General features: G+C 40.5%; 1 protein-coding gene and 1 non-coding gene across 2 annotated transcripts; one reads left to right on the plus strand and one right to left on the minus strand.

The window, feature by feature from the left end:
- LOC127116725 (small nucleolar RNA R71) lies at positions 1 to 107 on the minus strand. The gene has a single exon (XR_007801521.1). It is a non-coding gene; the product is annotated as a small nucleolar RNA R71 (small nucleolar RNA).
- Positions 108 to 162: 55 nt separating this feature from the next.
- Positions 163 to 1,995, plus strand: LOC127099736 (uncharacterized). The gene is made up of 3 exons (XM_051037407.1): positions 163 to 304; positions 968 to 1,188; positions 1,291 to 1,995. The coding sequence occupies exons 1-3, from the start codon at positions 163 to 165 to the stop codon at positions 1,993 to 1,995; spliced, it is 1,068 nt and encodes a 355-aa protein (XP_050893364.1).
- Positions 1,996 to 17,951: the final 15,956 nt, after the last annotated feature.

Genomic DNA, 17,951 nt, shown 5'->3' on the forward strand with positions numbered 1-17,951 from the left:
GTCCTACGTAACCAAATTACCAGATTCACTCAACAGGATGGTGGGTCCCTCTTTGACGCCTGGGAAAGGTACAAAGAGCTATTAAGAGCTTGTCCATATCATGGATTAGAACAATAGCTAATCATCCACACCTTCTACAATAGACTTTTGTACAACATAAAGATGACTATTGACACTGTCGCTGGTGGTGCATTGATGAACAAGCCATCCCCTGGGGAATGCACACTCATTAAGGACATGGCTCAAAACCATTACCAATGGGTTACAAAGCGCACACTAGTAGAGAAGAAAGAGACTAAAGGAGGTATATACGAGGTTAGCAGCCTAGACCATAAGAAATCCAAAATCAACACCCTAGCCTAAAAGGTCGAAAGCTTAGTCATAAACCCTATATCTACCATAGATGCAGTACAACCCGAATGCAAAACATATGGAACACCATGACATGTGATTGCCGAATGCAATCTACTAGATGAAACAAACCCAGACCATGTCAACTATGCCCAAGGAAACCCCTATTCGAACACTTATAACCCTGGATGGAGGAATCACCCAAACTTCTCTTACAAGAACAATAACTCTATTTCCCCCCAAAACTCTACACCTCAAAGACCATCAGGTTTCCAAGCCCAAAGACCAATACATCCGATACAAACTACCCCTCATAATTCAAACCTTGAGAATATCATGGAATATTTTATCACAACTCAAACACGGTAGAATAAAGAATTCATGAACCAAAACATCCATATTAATGAAATGATTTCACAATTAGGAAACAAGGTGGATTCTATGGTAACCCACAATAAGATGCTGGAAACCCAAATCTCTCAAGTAGCACAATAATTAGCTGCTCAGGCTACACCCGGAGGATTGTTCTCTGGACAACCTCAACCTAACCCTAAAGGCCATGCTAATGCTATTTCGTTGTGAAGCGGAACTCAATACGACGGGCCTAAAATTTCAGAACCACCAAAAGAAAATGTTGTGACTACCCCAGAAGAACAAAAAGATGAACCTGTAGAATTTGAAAAACAAAGAAAAAAGGATATTAAAGATAAAGAGGCAATGAATGATAGCCAAGAGAATCAAACATATGTACCACCACCACCCTATATACCACTGATTCCATATCTGCAAAGATTTAAACAAACCAAACAAGACACCCAATACAAGAAGTTTATGAAAGTGATTGAAAAACTTCACTTCGAGATACCATTCACTGAAGCCATTACCTAAATACCATCATATGCCAAATTCCTAAAAGACATCTTAATGAACAAATGAAAGCTGGATGATCCCAAACCATTAGAATGCAATGTGATTGCTGAAAACAAATTTGCTAAGAAACAGAAAGATCATGAAAGCTTTTCGATACCATGTATTCTAGGAAGACATGTTATAGACAAAGCATTACTGGATTTAGGAGCAAGTGTAAGTTTGATGCCTTTAGCAGTTTGTAAAAGACTAGACCTAGGAGACATGCAACCAACTAGGATGTCCCTTCAACTTCCTGATCGACCAGTTAAGTACCCGATAGGTATATTAGAACATATTCCAGTTAGAATCGGACAACTCTATATCCATACTGTCTTTATCGTAATGGATATTAAAGAGGACAAAGAAATTCCTATCCTTCTAGGCAGACTATTCTTATCAACTGCTGGAGCTATGATAAATGTAAAAAGAGGAAGAATGACTTTCGAAGTAGGTGATGAGAAGGTAGAGTTTATCCTATCCAAATTTCTAAAAGTACCCACCATGGATGACTCTTGTTGTGAAATTGATATCATTGATGAATGCATAAGAGAGTTGGATAAGGAGGAACATATCGAAACAATAAAACTACCCTCGACACCAATAACGGAAGATGATGGATTTAAGTCAGTTACGCCTTACATAGACGATAGCCTTAACGAATGCTTAGTACTTACCCGTGATCATATGCCAAGCATTAAGAAACCCATAATAGAGCTTAAGGAACTAAGAACTTGAGAGATGGGTTTCTTGATGAAGAACTCAATCATCTAGTTATAGTAAATGTCAATCTAAACAGTGACGAAACATATCAACTCTTAGAGGTCTTAAGAAAATACCTTGTAGCTCTAGGCTATACCATCTCTGACTTAAAAGGAATAAGTCCCTCTGTGTGCATGCACCGAATTATGCTAGAGGAAGATTGTAAACCCTCTAGAGAACCCCAAAGAAGGATAAATCCTATAATGAGTGACGTAGTCAAGAAAGAAGTATTAAAACTTCTAGATGCAGGAATCATCTACCAAATCTCTGATCGTACATGGGTTAGTCATGTGCATGTAGTACCAAAGAAAAGAGGTGTCACGGTCGTACACAATGAGAAAGGAGAATATGTATCCAAATGCATATAAAATGGATGGCGCATGTGCATAGATTATATGAGGATAAAGAAAGTATCCCATAAGGATCATTTCCCCCTTCCATTTATTAACCAGATGCTGGAACGTTTAGCTAGTTACTCTTACTTCTATTACCTAGATGGATACTCCAGATTTTTCCAAATCCTCATTCACCCAGATGACCAAGAGAAAACTACATTCACAAGTCCATATGGAACTTTCACTTATCGACGAATGTCATCCAGACTATGTAACGCTCCTGCAACCTTCCAACGATGCATGATGTCTATATTCAAAGATTTCTTGGATGAAATCATGGATGCTTTCATGGATAACTTCTCAGTATGTGGAACCAGTTGTAAAAACTGTTTGGATAACTTAGAGAAAATTTTGGAAATATGCGTACAAGTTAATCTGGTGTTAAACTGGGAGAAATTCCATTTCATGGTGACAAAAGGAATAGTCCTAGGACACATAGTATCAAAAAGGGGAATTAAGGTCGATAAATCTAAGATAGAGATAATAGATAACCTTCGACCACCCAAAACAATTAGATAAATCCAAAGTTTTCTTGGACACGCCGGTTTTTACTGATGCTTCATTAAAGATTTCTCCAAGATAACTAAACCTTTAACCGATCTCCTAATGAAAAAAGACATAGAATTCACCTTTGACAAAAAATGTCTAGCGGTTTCTAATCTTCTTAAGAAACCACTAATCTCTACACCTATTATGCAACCACCCGATTGGAACCAACTTTTCGAGATTATGTGCGATGCTAGTGATTTCACTGTAGGCACTGTCTTAGGACAACGAAAGGATACGAGATTACATGTGATCTACTATGCTAGCAGAAACTTAGATGCAACCCAACTAAACTACACAACTACAGAGAAATAACTCCTAGATGTGGTATTTGCAATAGACAAATTCTGATCCTATTTAGTTGGAGCTAAAATCATCATATATACAGACCGTGCTACCATACGATACTTATTAAGCAAAAAGGATGCAAAACCTAGAATGATTCTCTAGATCCTTTTATTACAAGAGTTTAATTTAGAGATCCACGATAATAAAGGGACCGAGAATGTGGTAGCTGACCATCTCTCCAGATTAGAGTACCTGAAACCCGACCATATCCCCATAAATGATGACTTCGCATATGATAGGCTGATAACATTAGTCGATAATTGGATAAGTCACGATGAAGCCTCAGATGAGATAACACTGAACATTGAATATTCCCGTGTAGTGACCAGTGTACCTTGGTATGCTGACTTCGTCAATTTTCTCGCGAATAATATACTACCTCAGGGAATGATTTACTAACAGAGGAAAACGTTTTTCCATGACGTGAAACATTTCTACTGGGATGAACCCCTTCTCTTTAAGAGAGGAGCAAACGCCATTTTTCATCGTTGTGTTCCTAAAGAGGAGACACCAAATATCATAACTCATTGTCACTCTGCTCCTTATGGTGGGCATGTCGGCACATCCAAAACCTGTGCTAAAATCCTCCAAGCAGGCCTTTACTGGCCAACTTTATGGCGTGATGTGCATGCCTTCATAATTAAATGCGCTAGTGCCAACACACTGGAAACATATCAAGGCACGATGAGATGCCCCTATTGATTTTTGGGGTTCATTCCCTTCATCTATGGGAAACAAGTACATACTCGTTGCTTTTGACTACAGGTCAAATGGATCGAGGCCATCACCTCACCTACCAATGATGCACGAGTAGTAATTAGGATGTTTAAGAACTACATATTCCCTAGGTTTGGAACACCTCGCCTAGTTATAAGTGAAGGTGGATCTCATTTTATTTCAAGAATTTTTGAAAAACTCTGAAATAAATATGGCGTGAGACATAGAGTAGCCACACCCTATCATCCACAAACCAATGGACAATTAGAAATATCAAACAGGGAAATAAAACAAATTCTAGAAAAAACTGTCTCACTTTCCAGGAAAGATTGGTCCTCTAGACTACAGAACGCATTGTGGGCTTATAGGACTGCCTATAAAACCTCTATAGGGACAACACCCTTCAATTTAGTCAATGGGAAATCATGTCACTTACCCTTAAAACTAGAACACAAAGTCTATTTGGCCATTAAGACCCTAAACATGGAATATTAAGAAGCTGGTAACAAACGAATGTTAGATATCTAGGAATTAAAGGACCTCCGACGTGATGCCTATGAAAATGCTATAATCTACAAAGATCCAACCAAAGCATGGCATGACAAGCGTATCCCAAGGAAAGATTTTTGTGTAGGTGACATAATACTTTTATTAAAATTTAGATTATGCCTATTTCCTTGTAAATTACGTTCCGGATGGACCAGACCGTTCAAAGTCACAAAGGTCATGCCATATGGTGCAATTGGGATTAAGAGCCAATCAACTAGCCTGTTCATGGTAAACAGACAAAGACTGAAACATTACACCAACGATGATGTATGATCCGTAAAATAACAAGTGTACTATTTGCACCAATGTAGTAATAAAAAGGGAGTTAGTATCGATCTCGAGGACTGCGTAGTAAGTACCAATATTTATAATAAATCAATTGAACAAAAGATCATATGGGGTTTGATGATTGTTTTCACAAATAATAAGAAATAAAAATATAAAGCGTATAAAAACTGTTTAACCGATATGAGAAATAATGCTAGGGCCAGATATATGAATTGCTTTGTGGTACACTTCTTCCATATCATATAACATCTATGTTATCATAAGTCAAAACCGTTTCTCAAGAGTTTTTTTCTCTAATTCCTTAGCCGAAAACCATTAACAATCAATTTCAATCCTAATTCCTTAGTTATTCAAATTGTTGTTATGAAATATGTAATTTATCAAGAATTAACAGTAACTGCAGTTTGATCCTCATTCCTAAGTGATTAAATGCAGGTTTTATTATACAACAAGCGATAAGGCGGTTTGTCCGACCTAAACCTTAACCAGAGATCAGAATTTCATTTGTCCGATAAAATTAAGCATTAAGAGCGTTGTATAATAATTTGAATTAAGAAAACATCGATGATTATAAGAACATAGATAAAATATTCATACAGTAGCAATTCAGGGACACCCCCTAGCATTGGGGGGTTTTAGCTTCTCATAATGTTCAAAGAAAGTAAATTACAAATTAGAGACATTACAATTTGTTGTTGATGAAGGTTAATCTTCAATCTCTTCCGATCTTGAAGATCTCTTCTCCTCTAAACACTTTGCAAGGTCGCTTCTTCTTTCTGTCTCTTTTCTTCTACGATCAAAAAGTCCCTTTCTCTGTGCCAAAATTTAGACTAAATAGCTTCCAAGCAACTAAAAACATTGCGAAATGCCCACACTGCCCTCCGAACGTACAAAGGTGTTAAATCATAAAAAATCAGCAAATGGGGCGAAATGGCCAACACGGACCGTGTCAGGTGAAACTGCTGCCCGTGTTGGCCCCACTGTAAGTCCATCCTGCATCCCATGCTGACACGGGCCGTGTCAGCTGACACGGGCACCCATGTCAGCCCCCTGTTTTCGTCTATTTTTTGCTTTTCATTAAGCCTTTGACCTCCATTCTTCCGGTACGCAACTTTCGGACTTGTTATTTGACCTGGAAACCAAACAGTACTACACAGAAATGCATAAAATGCGACAAAAAGAGAAAAGCTACTAATGCAACATAAAACAAGTGGAAATTCATAAAATGCAATAAACTAAAGAAATCACTAAAATAAAGAGCAAAATGTTACCGATTCTTGAAGATTCAATGCTGGATAGATGATGAAAACTAAGTGTAAATGGTGATCGATCACAACCCCAAACTTATCTCATTGCTTGTCCTCAAGTGATGTAAGAGACAACACGGAGGTCAACCATGGATTCTATTCTCTCCTCAACACAACTGATGTTATTCGCAACTTATCTTTCTCCTTCCCGATTAAGCTCCTGGTTTACCCATTTGAACTTCTCCACTGCCTTATCATTTCAGAGTGTTATTTTACCTGCAAACTTCTTCACACTACTCACCAAATCTCTCGGGGTTAAGGTGTTTAGCACTCAAGATATCAAGGTATGCAATATCAACTCTTACTTTTTGAATAGATTCTACGTCAACTACACAAACACAATTCACACACTTTAAGAGGTCTTCAGGGTTGTAACGAGGCTTAGGTACGGTGGGAGAGTATACAACAAAAATGGATGACAAACGGTTTTACAACTTGGCATTCATGTTGTTGTTTTTCTTTGTGCAAGAATTATTTTATTGGGTGTCGTCCAATCTTGACTTTTTTTCACTCGAATTTTTCTTTGGATTATCACATTAATGCCTGAGTCTATTTCCAAGGCAAGTGCTTATTCTTCATTTCTCTATTTTTTTCATTTCTTTTTTGTTCTTCGGTAGTAGCGGATGTTTCTACACAGTTTTTCTTTTTCTTTTTCTTTTTCTTGCACTTGGCCTTTTTCCAACATTTGTTCTAAGGATTACCACCCTAAACTTATCTTTTTGCATAAATTTTACACTACAACAGTCATGCCGAGCGAGGGTAGGAAGTGTTTGGCTTATGGTTAACATGACAGTTTACACAAACAAAGGGGTACAGGCTCAACGGGGTTAGCAACGGATGAATACAACATTATGGATGGCTAGAAAGGCTAAAAGGGTGAAAACAAACAATGTGCCTCAGTGTGCATTTTTGTATTGTGCTGTATCAGTAGAACTTACGCAAAATTAGAGATAAAGTCATACCTGAATGCGCTCTTTTTGTGTTTGGTTAAGCTGAAATCTCACCATGTTGGATAAGCTGAAATCTCACCATGTTGGATAAGCTTGCAGGCTCCAAACCACTCTTTATGACAAACAACTTCTTTTTCAGCCTGGGCTTACCTTCTCCTCTTTCGGTCTAGAGTTTCCAAGTTGCGTCTAACATTTTGTTTCTCAGCTGTATCACCTTCCAGGTTGCCTCAGGAGCTAATCCGGGGTTGCATCTTTCCCTCACTATCCACTAGTCTATCATTTTTCCAGCATAATCCACTTTTATCTGTAACTAAAAAAATAAAACATCCACACAACGACAAACAAAGTAATACACCAGACACAACTAAAAATAAAATATAAAGCAATTAACCCCCCCCCCCCCCCACACTTGAACCAAACATTGTCCGCAATGTTTAATGTCAAGATAAGAGGGGTACTTACAATGTTTACTGTGGAGGTGGTGGCGGGTACGGACAATGCAACATCATGCGTTGCATCATCGTGTTCATCTCATCCAAAACCGTCCCTTGACGGTGTTGTTCGACTCCAAACCTGGTGAGCTCCTCACCTTGCCTGGATTGCTCCGTGCGAAGGTGACCGATCTCATCCTGAATCCAGCCCCATTGGTCTTGCGACATGGAGTAGGACCCGGAAGCTTGAGTCGGTTCTTGCGGTTGCTGGTAAAAAGGCTCCTCGGTGCTCGATGCACCTTCCATCGGTTCATCTGCAGGCAAAAAGTCAAAAAAATCTTCGTCCCCCTCATCTAGGTCGGGACATTCATAGATCCAGTTGACTTTGTTAGTAATACTAATGAAATCGTAAGCAGGTAAAGCAAGGACATGGACTTTTTGGCACATAAGAGAGTAATAATCTTGTTTTACCGCAATCATGCCTTGTTGGATCAAGGCGGCCATGTCCAGTTTGTTTTTACCTGGCACCTGTGGAGAGTCAGCGAGTGCAACACCAAATCCAAAATGATCGACAATCTGAGTAATCATGCCGCCAACAGAAATGTCGTCTGAAGTAGCGCGACCAACTCTTCCTAAGTAGTCAGCTGCAAATGTTGCTACGTTGATTGGAGTCTAGGATGCCATACTTTACAGAAAGAACAACTCCCTTTGGGTGGCTACACCAGTGCTATCTCCGCGACCAAACATGGTGTATGCCAACGCCTTCTGTGCGTACCTGAAACACGGGTTATGGATACCCGATGCCTTTGCCCCTTTGGAAACATATTTAGTGTTACCTGTTATGGTGGTCCGAAATTCCGCCTGGACAAACGTATCGGGCACCGCTCCAGGGCATACGATTGGGAGTTTTAAGATCCTCCCTAACTCATCCACAGTCAATTCCATATCAGTATTAAATAATCGAAATTGCAACGTACCGTAATATTCTTTTTCCATTCCATTCCACCTATTTTTCAGCTTAAATTTAATGGTGCTCAGGAATTCAAGCGTAATGCGCGCAAAAGTAAGCGCTTCCAGCTGCATGAATTCTAGCATCCCTAAGGTGTGGAACATACAGTGGACCTCAGCTTGCAATCCCAATTCCTGCAGAGTGTCATTACACATAAACCTCGCGGGGGTTAATTTCCTTTTAAGATGAACCGCATACCTCTTCTGGTTCTCCAGGTTCTCGAACACAATGTCGTGCTCGTTCAGGGTTCTTCTCGCCCTTTGTCGTGGACGGGATGATTCCGCCACATTTTTGCTTTTTTCGACTCGGCGAGACATATTCGTATATGCACACAACAAAAAGAAACAAGAATTTGAAAAAAGAGATTAGGCGAAAATATTACCGTAGGAAGGTCGAGGGTGGAGAATGGTGGAACTTTTGTGAAGATGGATGGAGAATTGATGGAGATATGAGGTGAAAGTAGAGAGCTTTGAGTGAGGAGAATGGAGGTTTTAGGTATTTTTGAGAGAAAGAAAGATGGAGGTGAAAGAGTATGAAGGATATGGGGTGAATGAGGAGAGAATGGGGGATAAAGTGTATTTATAGGGTGAATTTCGTAGGAGGGACCATGCTCCAGCGGTCATATTTTTTTTTTAAATTTCACCACTACGCTATCTGACACGGTCGTGGCAGCTGACACGGGCGACCGTGTCAGCGCAACACTATGCAAGGACACGGGCTGTGTCCTTCCAAAACGCGCTTTTTCCAGCTTATTCCATGCAAGGGCTGACATGAGTCGTGTCACCTGACACGGGTGTCATATGGTGAACTGACTTCGTGTGTTTTTTTTTTTGCTTTGGAAAGCAAATGTCGCGGATAGCAAGAGTCGCCACCGACTTTTCTTTTATCCCATAAGGAAAGATGGAAAAGAACAGGAAAGACCTTAATTAGATTTTGGGTTCGGGAGGTACATTATACAAAGGGAAGGTGTTAGCACCCTTTGTATCCATGATTATCCATGGGCTCTTAATTGCTTGATCACTTATGTTTGCCTGAAAAAAGTGTTTGTGAATTGCTTAAAAATGTTTTGAAAGGAGAGTTTAACTTTGTAATGATTCTTGTACGAATGTATACAAAGTATTTATCTCGTTTAATTTTGAAAGCGGTTTAGAAAAATATAACTTGGCAATGATTCTAGTACGAATGTATACCAAGTGGTGATTTTCTAGTAGTTGCAAAGTGTGAGGTATGAAAAAATGTTTTAGGTTGTGAGCCAGCAATTAAGAGTTATACCTACCCAAGGTCTTTATGGGCATTTCCTATCCTTATGAGGGTAAAACTGTCCTTACTATTGAGAAGTAAGTAGTTCTATCCTTTGGATGTAAAGGGTCATCGTAGGGTCATCGATTGGTCATTGAAGGCAACATTTGTGAGGATACCTTAGCATTCGAAGGGACAATCATCATTTAACCGTAGGCTACAACGACGGGTCACCGAGGGACAAAATCATATATTCGCAGGCAACATCCGAGGGACGATGATTTATTTTATAGGGACATGATGATTTAATCGAAGGGTCTTTGCTAAGTGTATCCCCATATTCGCGGGACATGACCATAATACCGTAATACTGTATGGCAACAAAGAGAGGTCCAAGATCACATATTCAAAGGCAATATTTTATAATCAATTAGGTAATTAGGATGAATCTCCACAAGGGTATCCCACAAATAAAGTGGAATACCTAGCAAGCTACCTTTTCGGGAATACGTGAGCCCTTACAAAATTCAGCAAACAAGTCAGAATACCAAATCAGGGTGCAATCGAGAATTGCACCAAACAAAAGGAACATAGCGGTAGGAATGTCAGGCAAAATAACACATGGTTAGAGTAAAACAGATCCGATAAGCATAGAACAGAACAGAAAAATCGGCGACTGTCACGTTGGCTCCTGCCTCGCCTAGCGAAGGCTTAGCGAATGCTCGCTACATGCTCGCTTAGCGATGTGCTAGCGAGCGGCTGCGGGTTCTGGTTTTAATAACAGTATAATTCCAGAAAGCTCCACACCCTATGGCATCCATCACAGAAATTACATGGTTAAATGTTCAAGATATTCATACGTACTTAAATTCACATGCAAAACTTAAGATATTTTTATAAATTCAATCATAATGCCATATGCAAATTAAGAACATAAAGCGGTAATAGTAATGCAAACCTATTTGCAATTGAATTGCAACCTTGAATTGGCAAGTCACTCTTAGGGTTGGTGCCGGATTGAGTTGGGCGGAGATAACCTTGGTGCAGATGAGTTTCCTTCAGGGTTTCCTTTAGGGTTGCTCTGAATTCTCTGGGTTAGCCTCCAGGGTTTGCTGTGTTGCTTCTGTTAGGGTTTCCTTGCTAGGGTTTCTGTTCGTCTGTCTCTGTCCCCCCCCCACTGTTCTGAATGAAGCTCTGCTATTTATAATAATTTTGTGACCTGGTGGGCTCAGAATGAAGCCCAGAATTTTCCGGTATTCGCAAGCTTCGCTAGGCGAGTGGCGTAGCGAAGGGTTCGCTAGGCGAAGGATTTGCTCGCCTAGCGAGCATGCCAGTTTGAGTCATTTCCTCAGTTTGGCCACCTATGAGCTGGGTCTTTGTTCCTTTAGGATCAATGCCTTGAAAAATGCTTGTAATATTAACGGGCAAATTTTGGGGTATGACAGCTGCCACTGTTCAATATTCTTGAACCGAGAGAGTTAGAATGGTGTGTACGCCATTCGTGGTCTAGAGGTGGAAGATTATTGAACACTAGAATGCCCTAAAAATTTGCACTTGTTAATCAAAAGTTAGTCTTGATGGAGATGGGCTTAAAGATGCCATCCAGGAAGTTTGATGATGAAAGATCAGAATGGATCATATGCTGCTGGGGATAAAGGATCAAAATGGATCGTACGCTAGATCGTATCTGAGTTGCAGAATGAGCCGTACGTTAGGCTGTATTTGACGAAGGTAGAATCAGAATGGATCGTACGTTAGATCGTATCTGAGTTGAAGATCCAAATGGGTCGTACGTTAGACTGTATTGGAGTTGCAGAATGAGCCGTACGTTAGGCTGTATCTGAAGAGGAGTCAGAATGGATCGTACATTTGATCGTATCTGAGTTGAAGATCCAAATGGGTCGTACGTTAGACCGTATTGGAGTTGCAGAATGAGCCGTACGTTAGGCTGTATCTGACGAAGGTAGAATCAGAATGGATCGTACGTTAGATCGTATCTGAGTTGAAGATCCAAATGGGTCGTACGTTAGACCGTATTGGAGTTGCAGAATGAGCCGTACGTTAGGCTGTATCTGAAGATTTGAAGGTCAGAATGGATCGTACGTTAGATCGTATCTGAGTTGAAGATCCAAATGGGATCGTACGTTAGACCGTATTGGAGTTGCAGAATGAGCCGTACGTTAGGCTGTATCTGAAGAAGAAAGTAGTCGTACGCTAGACTACACCCCGGAATGTACCGTACGCTAGGCAGTATCTGAGGATTTGAAGGAGTCATATGTTGAGCTGAATCAGAATGAACCGTACGCTAGGCTATATCTGATAGTATTTGTATATGTTGTATTTGCAATGAATATCTGGGGTGGGCTTAAAGATGCCACTATTAGGAGGATATCCGAGTGTTTGTCAGAACGAATGTTCATATGGATTATATCTGAGAGATGTAGTTGAATCCTGAATGTAATTGATAAAGATGTCTGTCTGAATGGACCTTTGTTTTGACTGTATCAGGAGGATAATTAACCTGAAAAATAAAGTTAGCTTCATGCTATGTCATGATGCATGAGATGTTTTATGCTTTCGGAAATAAATGCGAATGTTGTATGCATGCGTATGCTGCGAAATGATGTAATGAATGAACTATGCACGAGGACGGTTCTTCCTGGGGAAAATAAATCCCAATATTTTGGTTGGAGACATTTGTATCGATGACCCTTTCTCAGCTGGGGGTATTTGATTTCTGTCTGATGGTAGAAATATTCAGCAGAGCCTGGCTAGGGATGGAAGAGATGATCAGTCTGTTTAGCGATGCCCATTTCTTCTGGGGGAATAACTGGTTTTTGTTGGGGAATAGAATTAGCAACCGGACTCATTGGAACGCATGGTTAGACCTTTCCTCGATCCTGAAGTCTTGTAGTAATCGCTATTTTTATTTTATGCATGCATTTTGGTAAACGTCAATCATATTCAAATACATATATTAATTCAAATTAAATCAATGGACGTTTATGCAAACAAAACAGAAAAAGTAAAACAAAAGCATCTTTTTGGAAATAACATTGTATTGATTTTGAAAGAAGGCCTATAAACAGGCAATTTGTGTACAAGGAGACAGAAATCCTAGTAAGAGGAGATTGTCAAGAAAACAAAGAAAAAGCTATGAAGAAAAGTCCTATTGATTTTAATTCCACGACTGTCATTATGTCTTCAAGCCTCTCATCTCCTGCTGTCGGATAGAAGTGATTGGCTTGTTCAGTCCCTTTGACTTGGATGAAGCTGACTGAGAACGGGACATAGTCGTACGCTTTAATCCCTAATTTTTGCCTGGACCGCCTTTTCAGGTTTTCAGTCCACCAGGATACCTTTTTTTGCCCAAGCCGCCTTTTCAGGTTTTCGACTTGCCGGGTGTACATTTTTATATGTTTATCCCTAATTTTGCCCGAACCCTTTTGGTTCGCCGGGATGCCCTTACTTTTGCCTAGATACGTCGACCTAGCGGGTCTCTTTTATGCGTAGTATTTTTTAACTATGTCCGCGTTCACAGGATGCGGGAAATCTTCGCCATCCATTGTAGCAAGCATCATGGCTCCACCAGAGAATACCTTCTTAACTACAAATGGCCCTTCGTATGTGGGGGTCCATTTGCCTCTAGAGTCACCTTGTGGTAGAATGATACGCTTGATCACCAGGTCGCCAATTTGATACACCTGTCTCTTGACCTTTTTGTTAAATGCCTCGGTCATGCGCTTCTGATATATCTGCCCATGACAAACAGCCGCAAGTCTCTTTTCATCAATCAAATTTATCTGATCGAGTCGAGTCTGAATCCATTCATCTTCATCTAAGCCTGCATCTTTCATAATTCTTAGAGAGGGAATCTGAACTTCCACTGGTAAAATAGCTTCCATTCCGTAGACTAAAGAGAAGGGAGTTGCCCCTGTCGAAGTGCGTACTGAAGTGCGGTAACCATGAAGAGCAAATGGTAACATCTCATGCCAGTCTTTGTATGTTACTGTCATCTTTTGTATAATCTTCTTAATATTCTTATTAGCAGCCTCCACGGCGCCGTTCATCTTTGGCCGGTACGGAGAAGAGTTATGGTGTTTTATTTTGAACTGCGTGCAGAGTTCAGTAATCATCTTGTTGTTCAAATTGGTGCCATTATCAGTGATAACTCTTTTAGGGATGCCATACCGACAAATAAGACTATTCTTGATGAACCGTGCCACCACATTCTTGGTGACAGATGCAAATGAGGCTGCCTCTACCCACTTTGTAAAATAATCAATAGCAACAAGAATGAAACGATGTCCATTAGAAGCAGTAGGTTTAATCTCCCCAATCATATCAATGCCCCACATTGCAAAGGGCCAAGGGGCAATCAACACGTTCAATGGAGCAGGAGGTACATGTACTTTGTCCGCATAGATCTGGCACTTGTCACAAGTTCTGGAGTGATGGTGGCAATCAGCTTCCATGGTAGACCAATAATACCCTGATCTCAGAATCCTCTTGGCCATTGTATATCCACTAGAATGGGTCCCAAAAATACCGTCATGCATGTCTTCCATAATCTTTTCTGCTTCCTTTTTGTCCACACAGCGAAGCAAAGTCGAATCATGATTACGTTTGTATAATACTCCATTACTCAAAAAGAACTTAGCGGAGAACTTCCTCAAAAATTTTCTGTCGTTGATGGATGCCCCTTCAGGGTATTCCTGAGCTTCTAAATATCTTTTTACTTCGTGGAACCAAGGTTTCTCTTCTACTTCATCAGTGTTAAGTTCATAACAATATGCTGGTTCATCTAATCGTTCAATGGTGATCGTGGGAGCTTCATTGTCCCATCTGACTCTGAACATAGATGACATGGTAGCCAACGCGTCTGCCAACTGATTCTCCTCTCGTGGAATATGTTCGAATGTAATCTCCTCAAAGTATGGGATTAATGTCAACACCCGTTCTCGATAAGGGATGAGATTCGGATGCTTAGTGTCCCATGTTCCTTTGATCTGACTGATTACTAATGATGAGTCTCCGTATACACTCAAAAACTTGATTCTTAGGTCTATAGCAGCTCTGAGTCCCAAAATACATGCTTCATACTCAGTCATATTGTTGGTACAGTCAAAACATAGTCTAGCGGTGAAAGGCGTATGGTAACCCTTGGGGGAAATAATTACAACACCAACACCGTTGCCCAATGCATTAGAAGATCCATCAAAAACCATAGTCCATCGGGATCCCAGTTCGGGTCCTTCATCCGGTCCAGGTTCTTCATAATCAGTAACAAGCATGACATCCTCATCTGGGAATTCAAAATTCATAGATTGGTAATCATCAACTGCTTGATGAGCCAAATGATCGGCTAACACGCTTCCTTTGATTGCTTTCTGAGTAGTGTATTGGATATCATACTCTGTTAAAATCATCTGCCACCTTGCTATTCTTCCGGAGAGGGCAGGTTTCTCTAATATATATTTGATAGGATCCATCTTAGAAATCAATAAAGTGGTATGATTCAACATATACTGTCTTAGTCGGCGAGCAGCCCAAGCCAAAGCACAGCAAGTTTTCTCAAGCAGTGAGTATCTTGTTTCACAGTCGGTAAACTTTTTGCTAAGGTAGTATATGGCGTGCTCTTTTCGACCAGACTCGTCATGTTGCCCCAACACACACCCCATTGAACTTTCTAACACGGTCAAATACATGATTAGAGGTCTTCCTTCAACTGGGGGCATCAAAATCGGGGGTTCTTGGAGATACTTCTTGATTTTGTCTCAGTAATTTAAAAATGGATTTGCAAGTAGCGGTCAAATGGGAGCTAAATCGGGCGACGTGGTCCAGATTTATGATTTCAATCGATGCCTCATGCGGCTGAATAGTATTTTCTTCTTGCAGTAACAGTCTGGCAAGCTCTCCAGGTACTTCACAATCTTCCTCACTTTCATCCTCAGCTTGGTAGATCGGATTTTCAAAGTCATAATGAGCAGTAGCAGAATTACTATCAATAGGATCCAGAGTGGATATGGATCTGCAATTTGTTACGTGAGTGTGTGTAAGAAAGCATAGCTTGTTTGAAAGATGACAGGAAAGATAAAGAGCACAATATTTGTATGCAAAAAGTCCATTGATTTATTGAATGTGAATATGCTTATGAAAATGACAAAACCCTTAACAAATTAGCTATTTGTGCCCCGGGTATAGGCACAATGCTTTAAGAAGTTTAATTGTAAAAACTAAAAAGTTTGCAACACTAAAATAGACAATAACAATTACTCCTGACTAAAGGAAATCGGGATAGTGTCTTCAGCCTTCCAATTATTGAGTCCGTCACCAATTATTGGGAAAATCCAGCTATCCAAGTCACAATCGCTATCAGCATCTTCTACAGCATTAACAGTCTTGTCATGATCAGGCAGAGGAGCAGTGATGACATTAGGAGTCTCCGGAGGATCAGAGGTAGCCGCCTGTATCTTTCCACTTCGAATGCCGCTTTCAACATGTTCACCTGTTAATATAAGTTCAGTGAAACCCGATGAAGAGCTTCCCAGTAGATGGCTTTAGAATGGGCCAGTCAGTGTACTCATGAACATATCCACTAATTCTCGATCAGTCATAGGGGGTTTGACTCTGCCAGCCAGATCTCTCCATTTTTGAGCATATTCTTTGAAGCCTTCTTTGGATCCCATAGTCATATTCTGCAACTGTAGTCGAGTAGGCGCTAGTTCAGAATTATACTGGTAGTGCTTGTAGAAAGCTGTCGCTAAATCAGTCCAGGTGCGGATGTTAGAGCTCTCGAGCTGATAGTACCATTCCAACTGTGTGCCAGACAGACTCTCTTGGAAGAAATAGATCCATAGCTTCCTATCAGTGGTATACAGCTGAATCTTTCTCACATAAGCTCTCAGATGCATCTGAGGACAAGACGCACCATCATATTTAGTGAAAGCGGGGACCTTGAATTTGCGAGGAATGACCACATCAGAGACCAGCCCCAAGCTTTCGAAATCCAGACCGGGCGCCTTCTGACCCTCCATAGCTAGCATACGTTCTTCCAGCAACTTGTACTTATCATCCTTCGGAGAGTACTGTTCATCTTCATAACCTTCATCGCCGTCCTCGTGGTTGAAAGGATCAGCATCCTCATCTTCCGAATCACTTTCTGTCTCCTCTTCTTGATCCTTCGGAAGTCTAATCTTGACTCCTGCAGCCTGTCCTTTAAGCCTTCTCCCCGGGTTAATGTAACTCACAGGTTTCTTGTCTTTCTTCTTCTCGAGCAAGAGAGCCTTCAGTTCCTCCTGCCCCTTGGATAAGTTCAGGATCAACTCCTGGAATTGAGCATTTTGAGCCTGGAGATCTTTGACAGTTTGTTCGAGGGCCATTTTTCTGTTTGCAATAGGAAGACCGTGAGAACATTGATCCCTTTAGAGTACCTGTTATGCAATGTTATGTTATGCTATGCAATGTATGAAATGTTCTCAATGTTTAAAGCCCTTGAAATGGTTAGTACAATGCCACGATGTCATGATATTATGATGTTATGATGTTATGTAAATAACAAGCACAAGCAAGTCACACAACAATCATTCCTAAGTTTTTAAGGTTTGCATGAGTTCCATAGGTAAGTACCCTCCCCACTGAAGTTTGGTTGGTTCAACCTGTCCTAGAATAGTAACCGGGTTCTAACAGGATCTCCAATCATTGACCTTCCTTTAAGTCCACTTCAGTGCAACACCAAGTGGTTGACCAAAGCTTCCCTAAAGTCCAATCTCAAGGAGTGTAGTATCGAGTCTCAACCAACCCCAGTCGGAACCTAAGTCAGTTATCTCACTACTTTCTAATGGCTAGGATGAGTCAATTAGGGTTCTAAAGGTCTGGTTAATGCTTTAATGACACCACGCAGACGCCAAATTTTTTCCTCAAGTAAACATGAGGAACATCAGGACATCCAAAGTGTCACATTAACCGTAGCCATCATTTTAACCATTCCAGTATACGCCGGATAGTCGCGATGATCTCTTGCTACTTACCTAAGGTCCACTAGATCCGGGTGTAGGATCTTTCACTCAAGCATAGGATACCCAAGCAATCCCTTAAAAGTAAATCAGACAATTCAAATAAGTGATCTTGTTTTTTTTTAAGGTAACCTCTCT

Source organism: Lathyrus oleraceus, chromosome 1 (assembly GCF_024323335.1).
Source record: "Lathyrus oleraceus cultivar Zhongwan6 chromosome 1, CAAS_Psat_ZW6_1.0, whole genome shotgun sequence".
NCBI lineage: Eukaryota > Viridiplantae > Streptophyta > Magnoliopsida > Fabales > Fabaceae > Lathyrus > Lathyrus oleraceus.

What these genes read in the sequence shown, in the direction of transcription:
- LOC127099736 (XM_051037407.1), top strand. Translation starts at nt 163, where the DNA reads ATGACTATTGACACTGTCGCTGGTGGTGCATTGATGAACAAGCCATCC. An exon ending in GAAGAAAGAGACTAAAGGAG is followed by an intron (nt 305 to 967) that starts GTATATACGAGG and finishes CTAAAATTTCAG; the next exon opens with AACCACCAAAAGAAAATGTT. An exon ending in AATACAAGAAGTTTATGAAA is followed by an intron (nt 1,189 to 1,290) that starts GTGATTGAAAAA and finishes AACAAATGAAAG; the next exon opens with CTGGATGATCCCAAACCATT.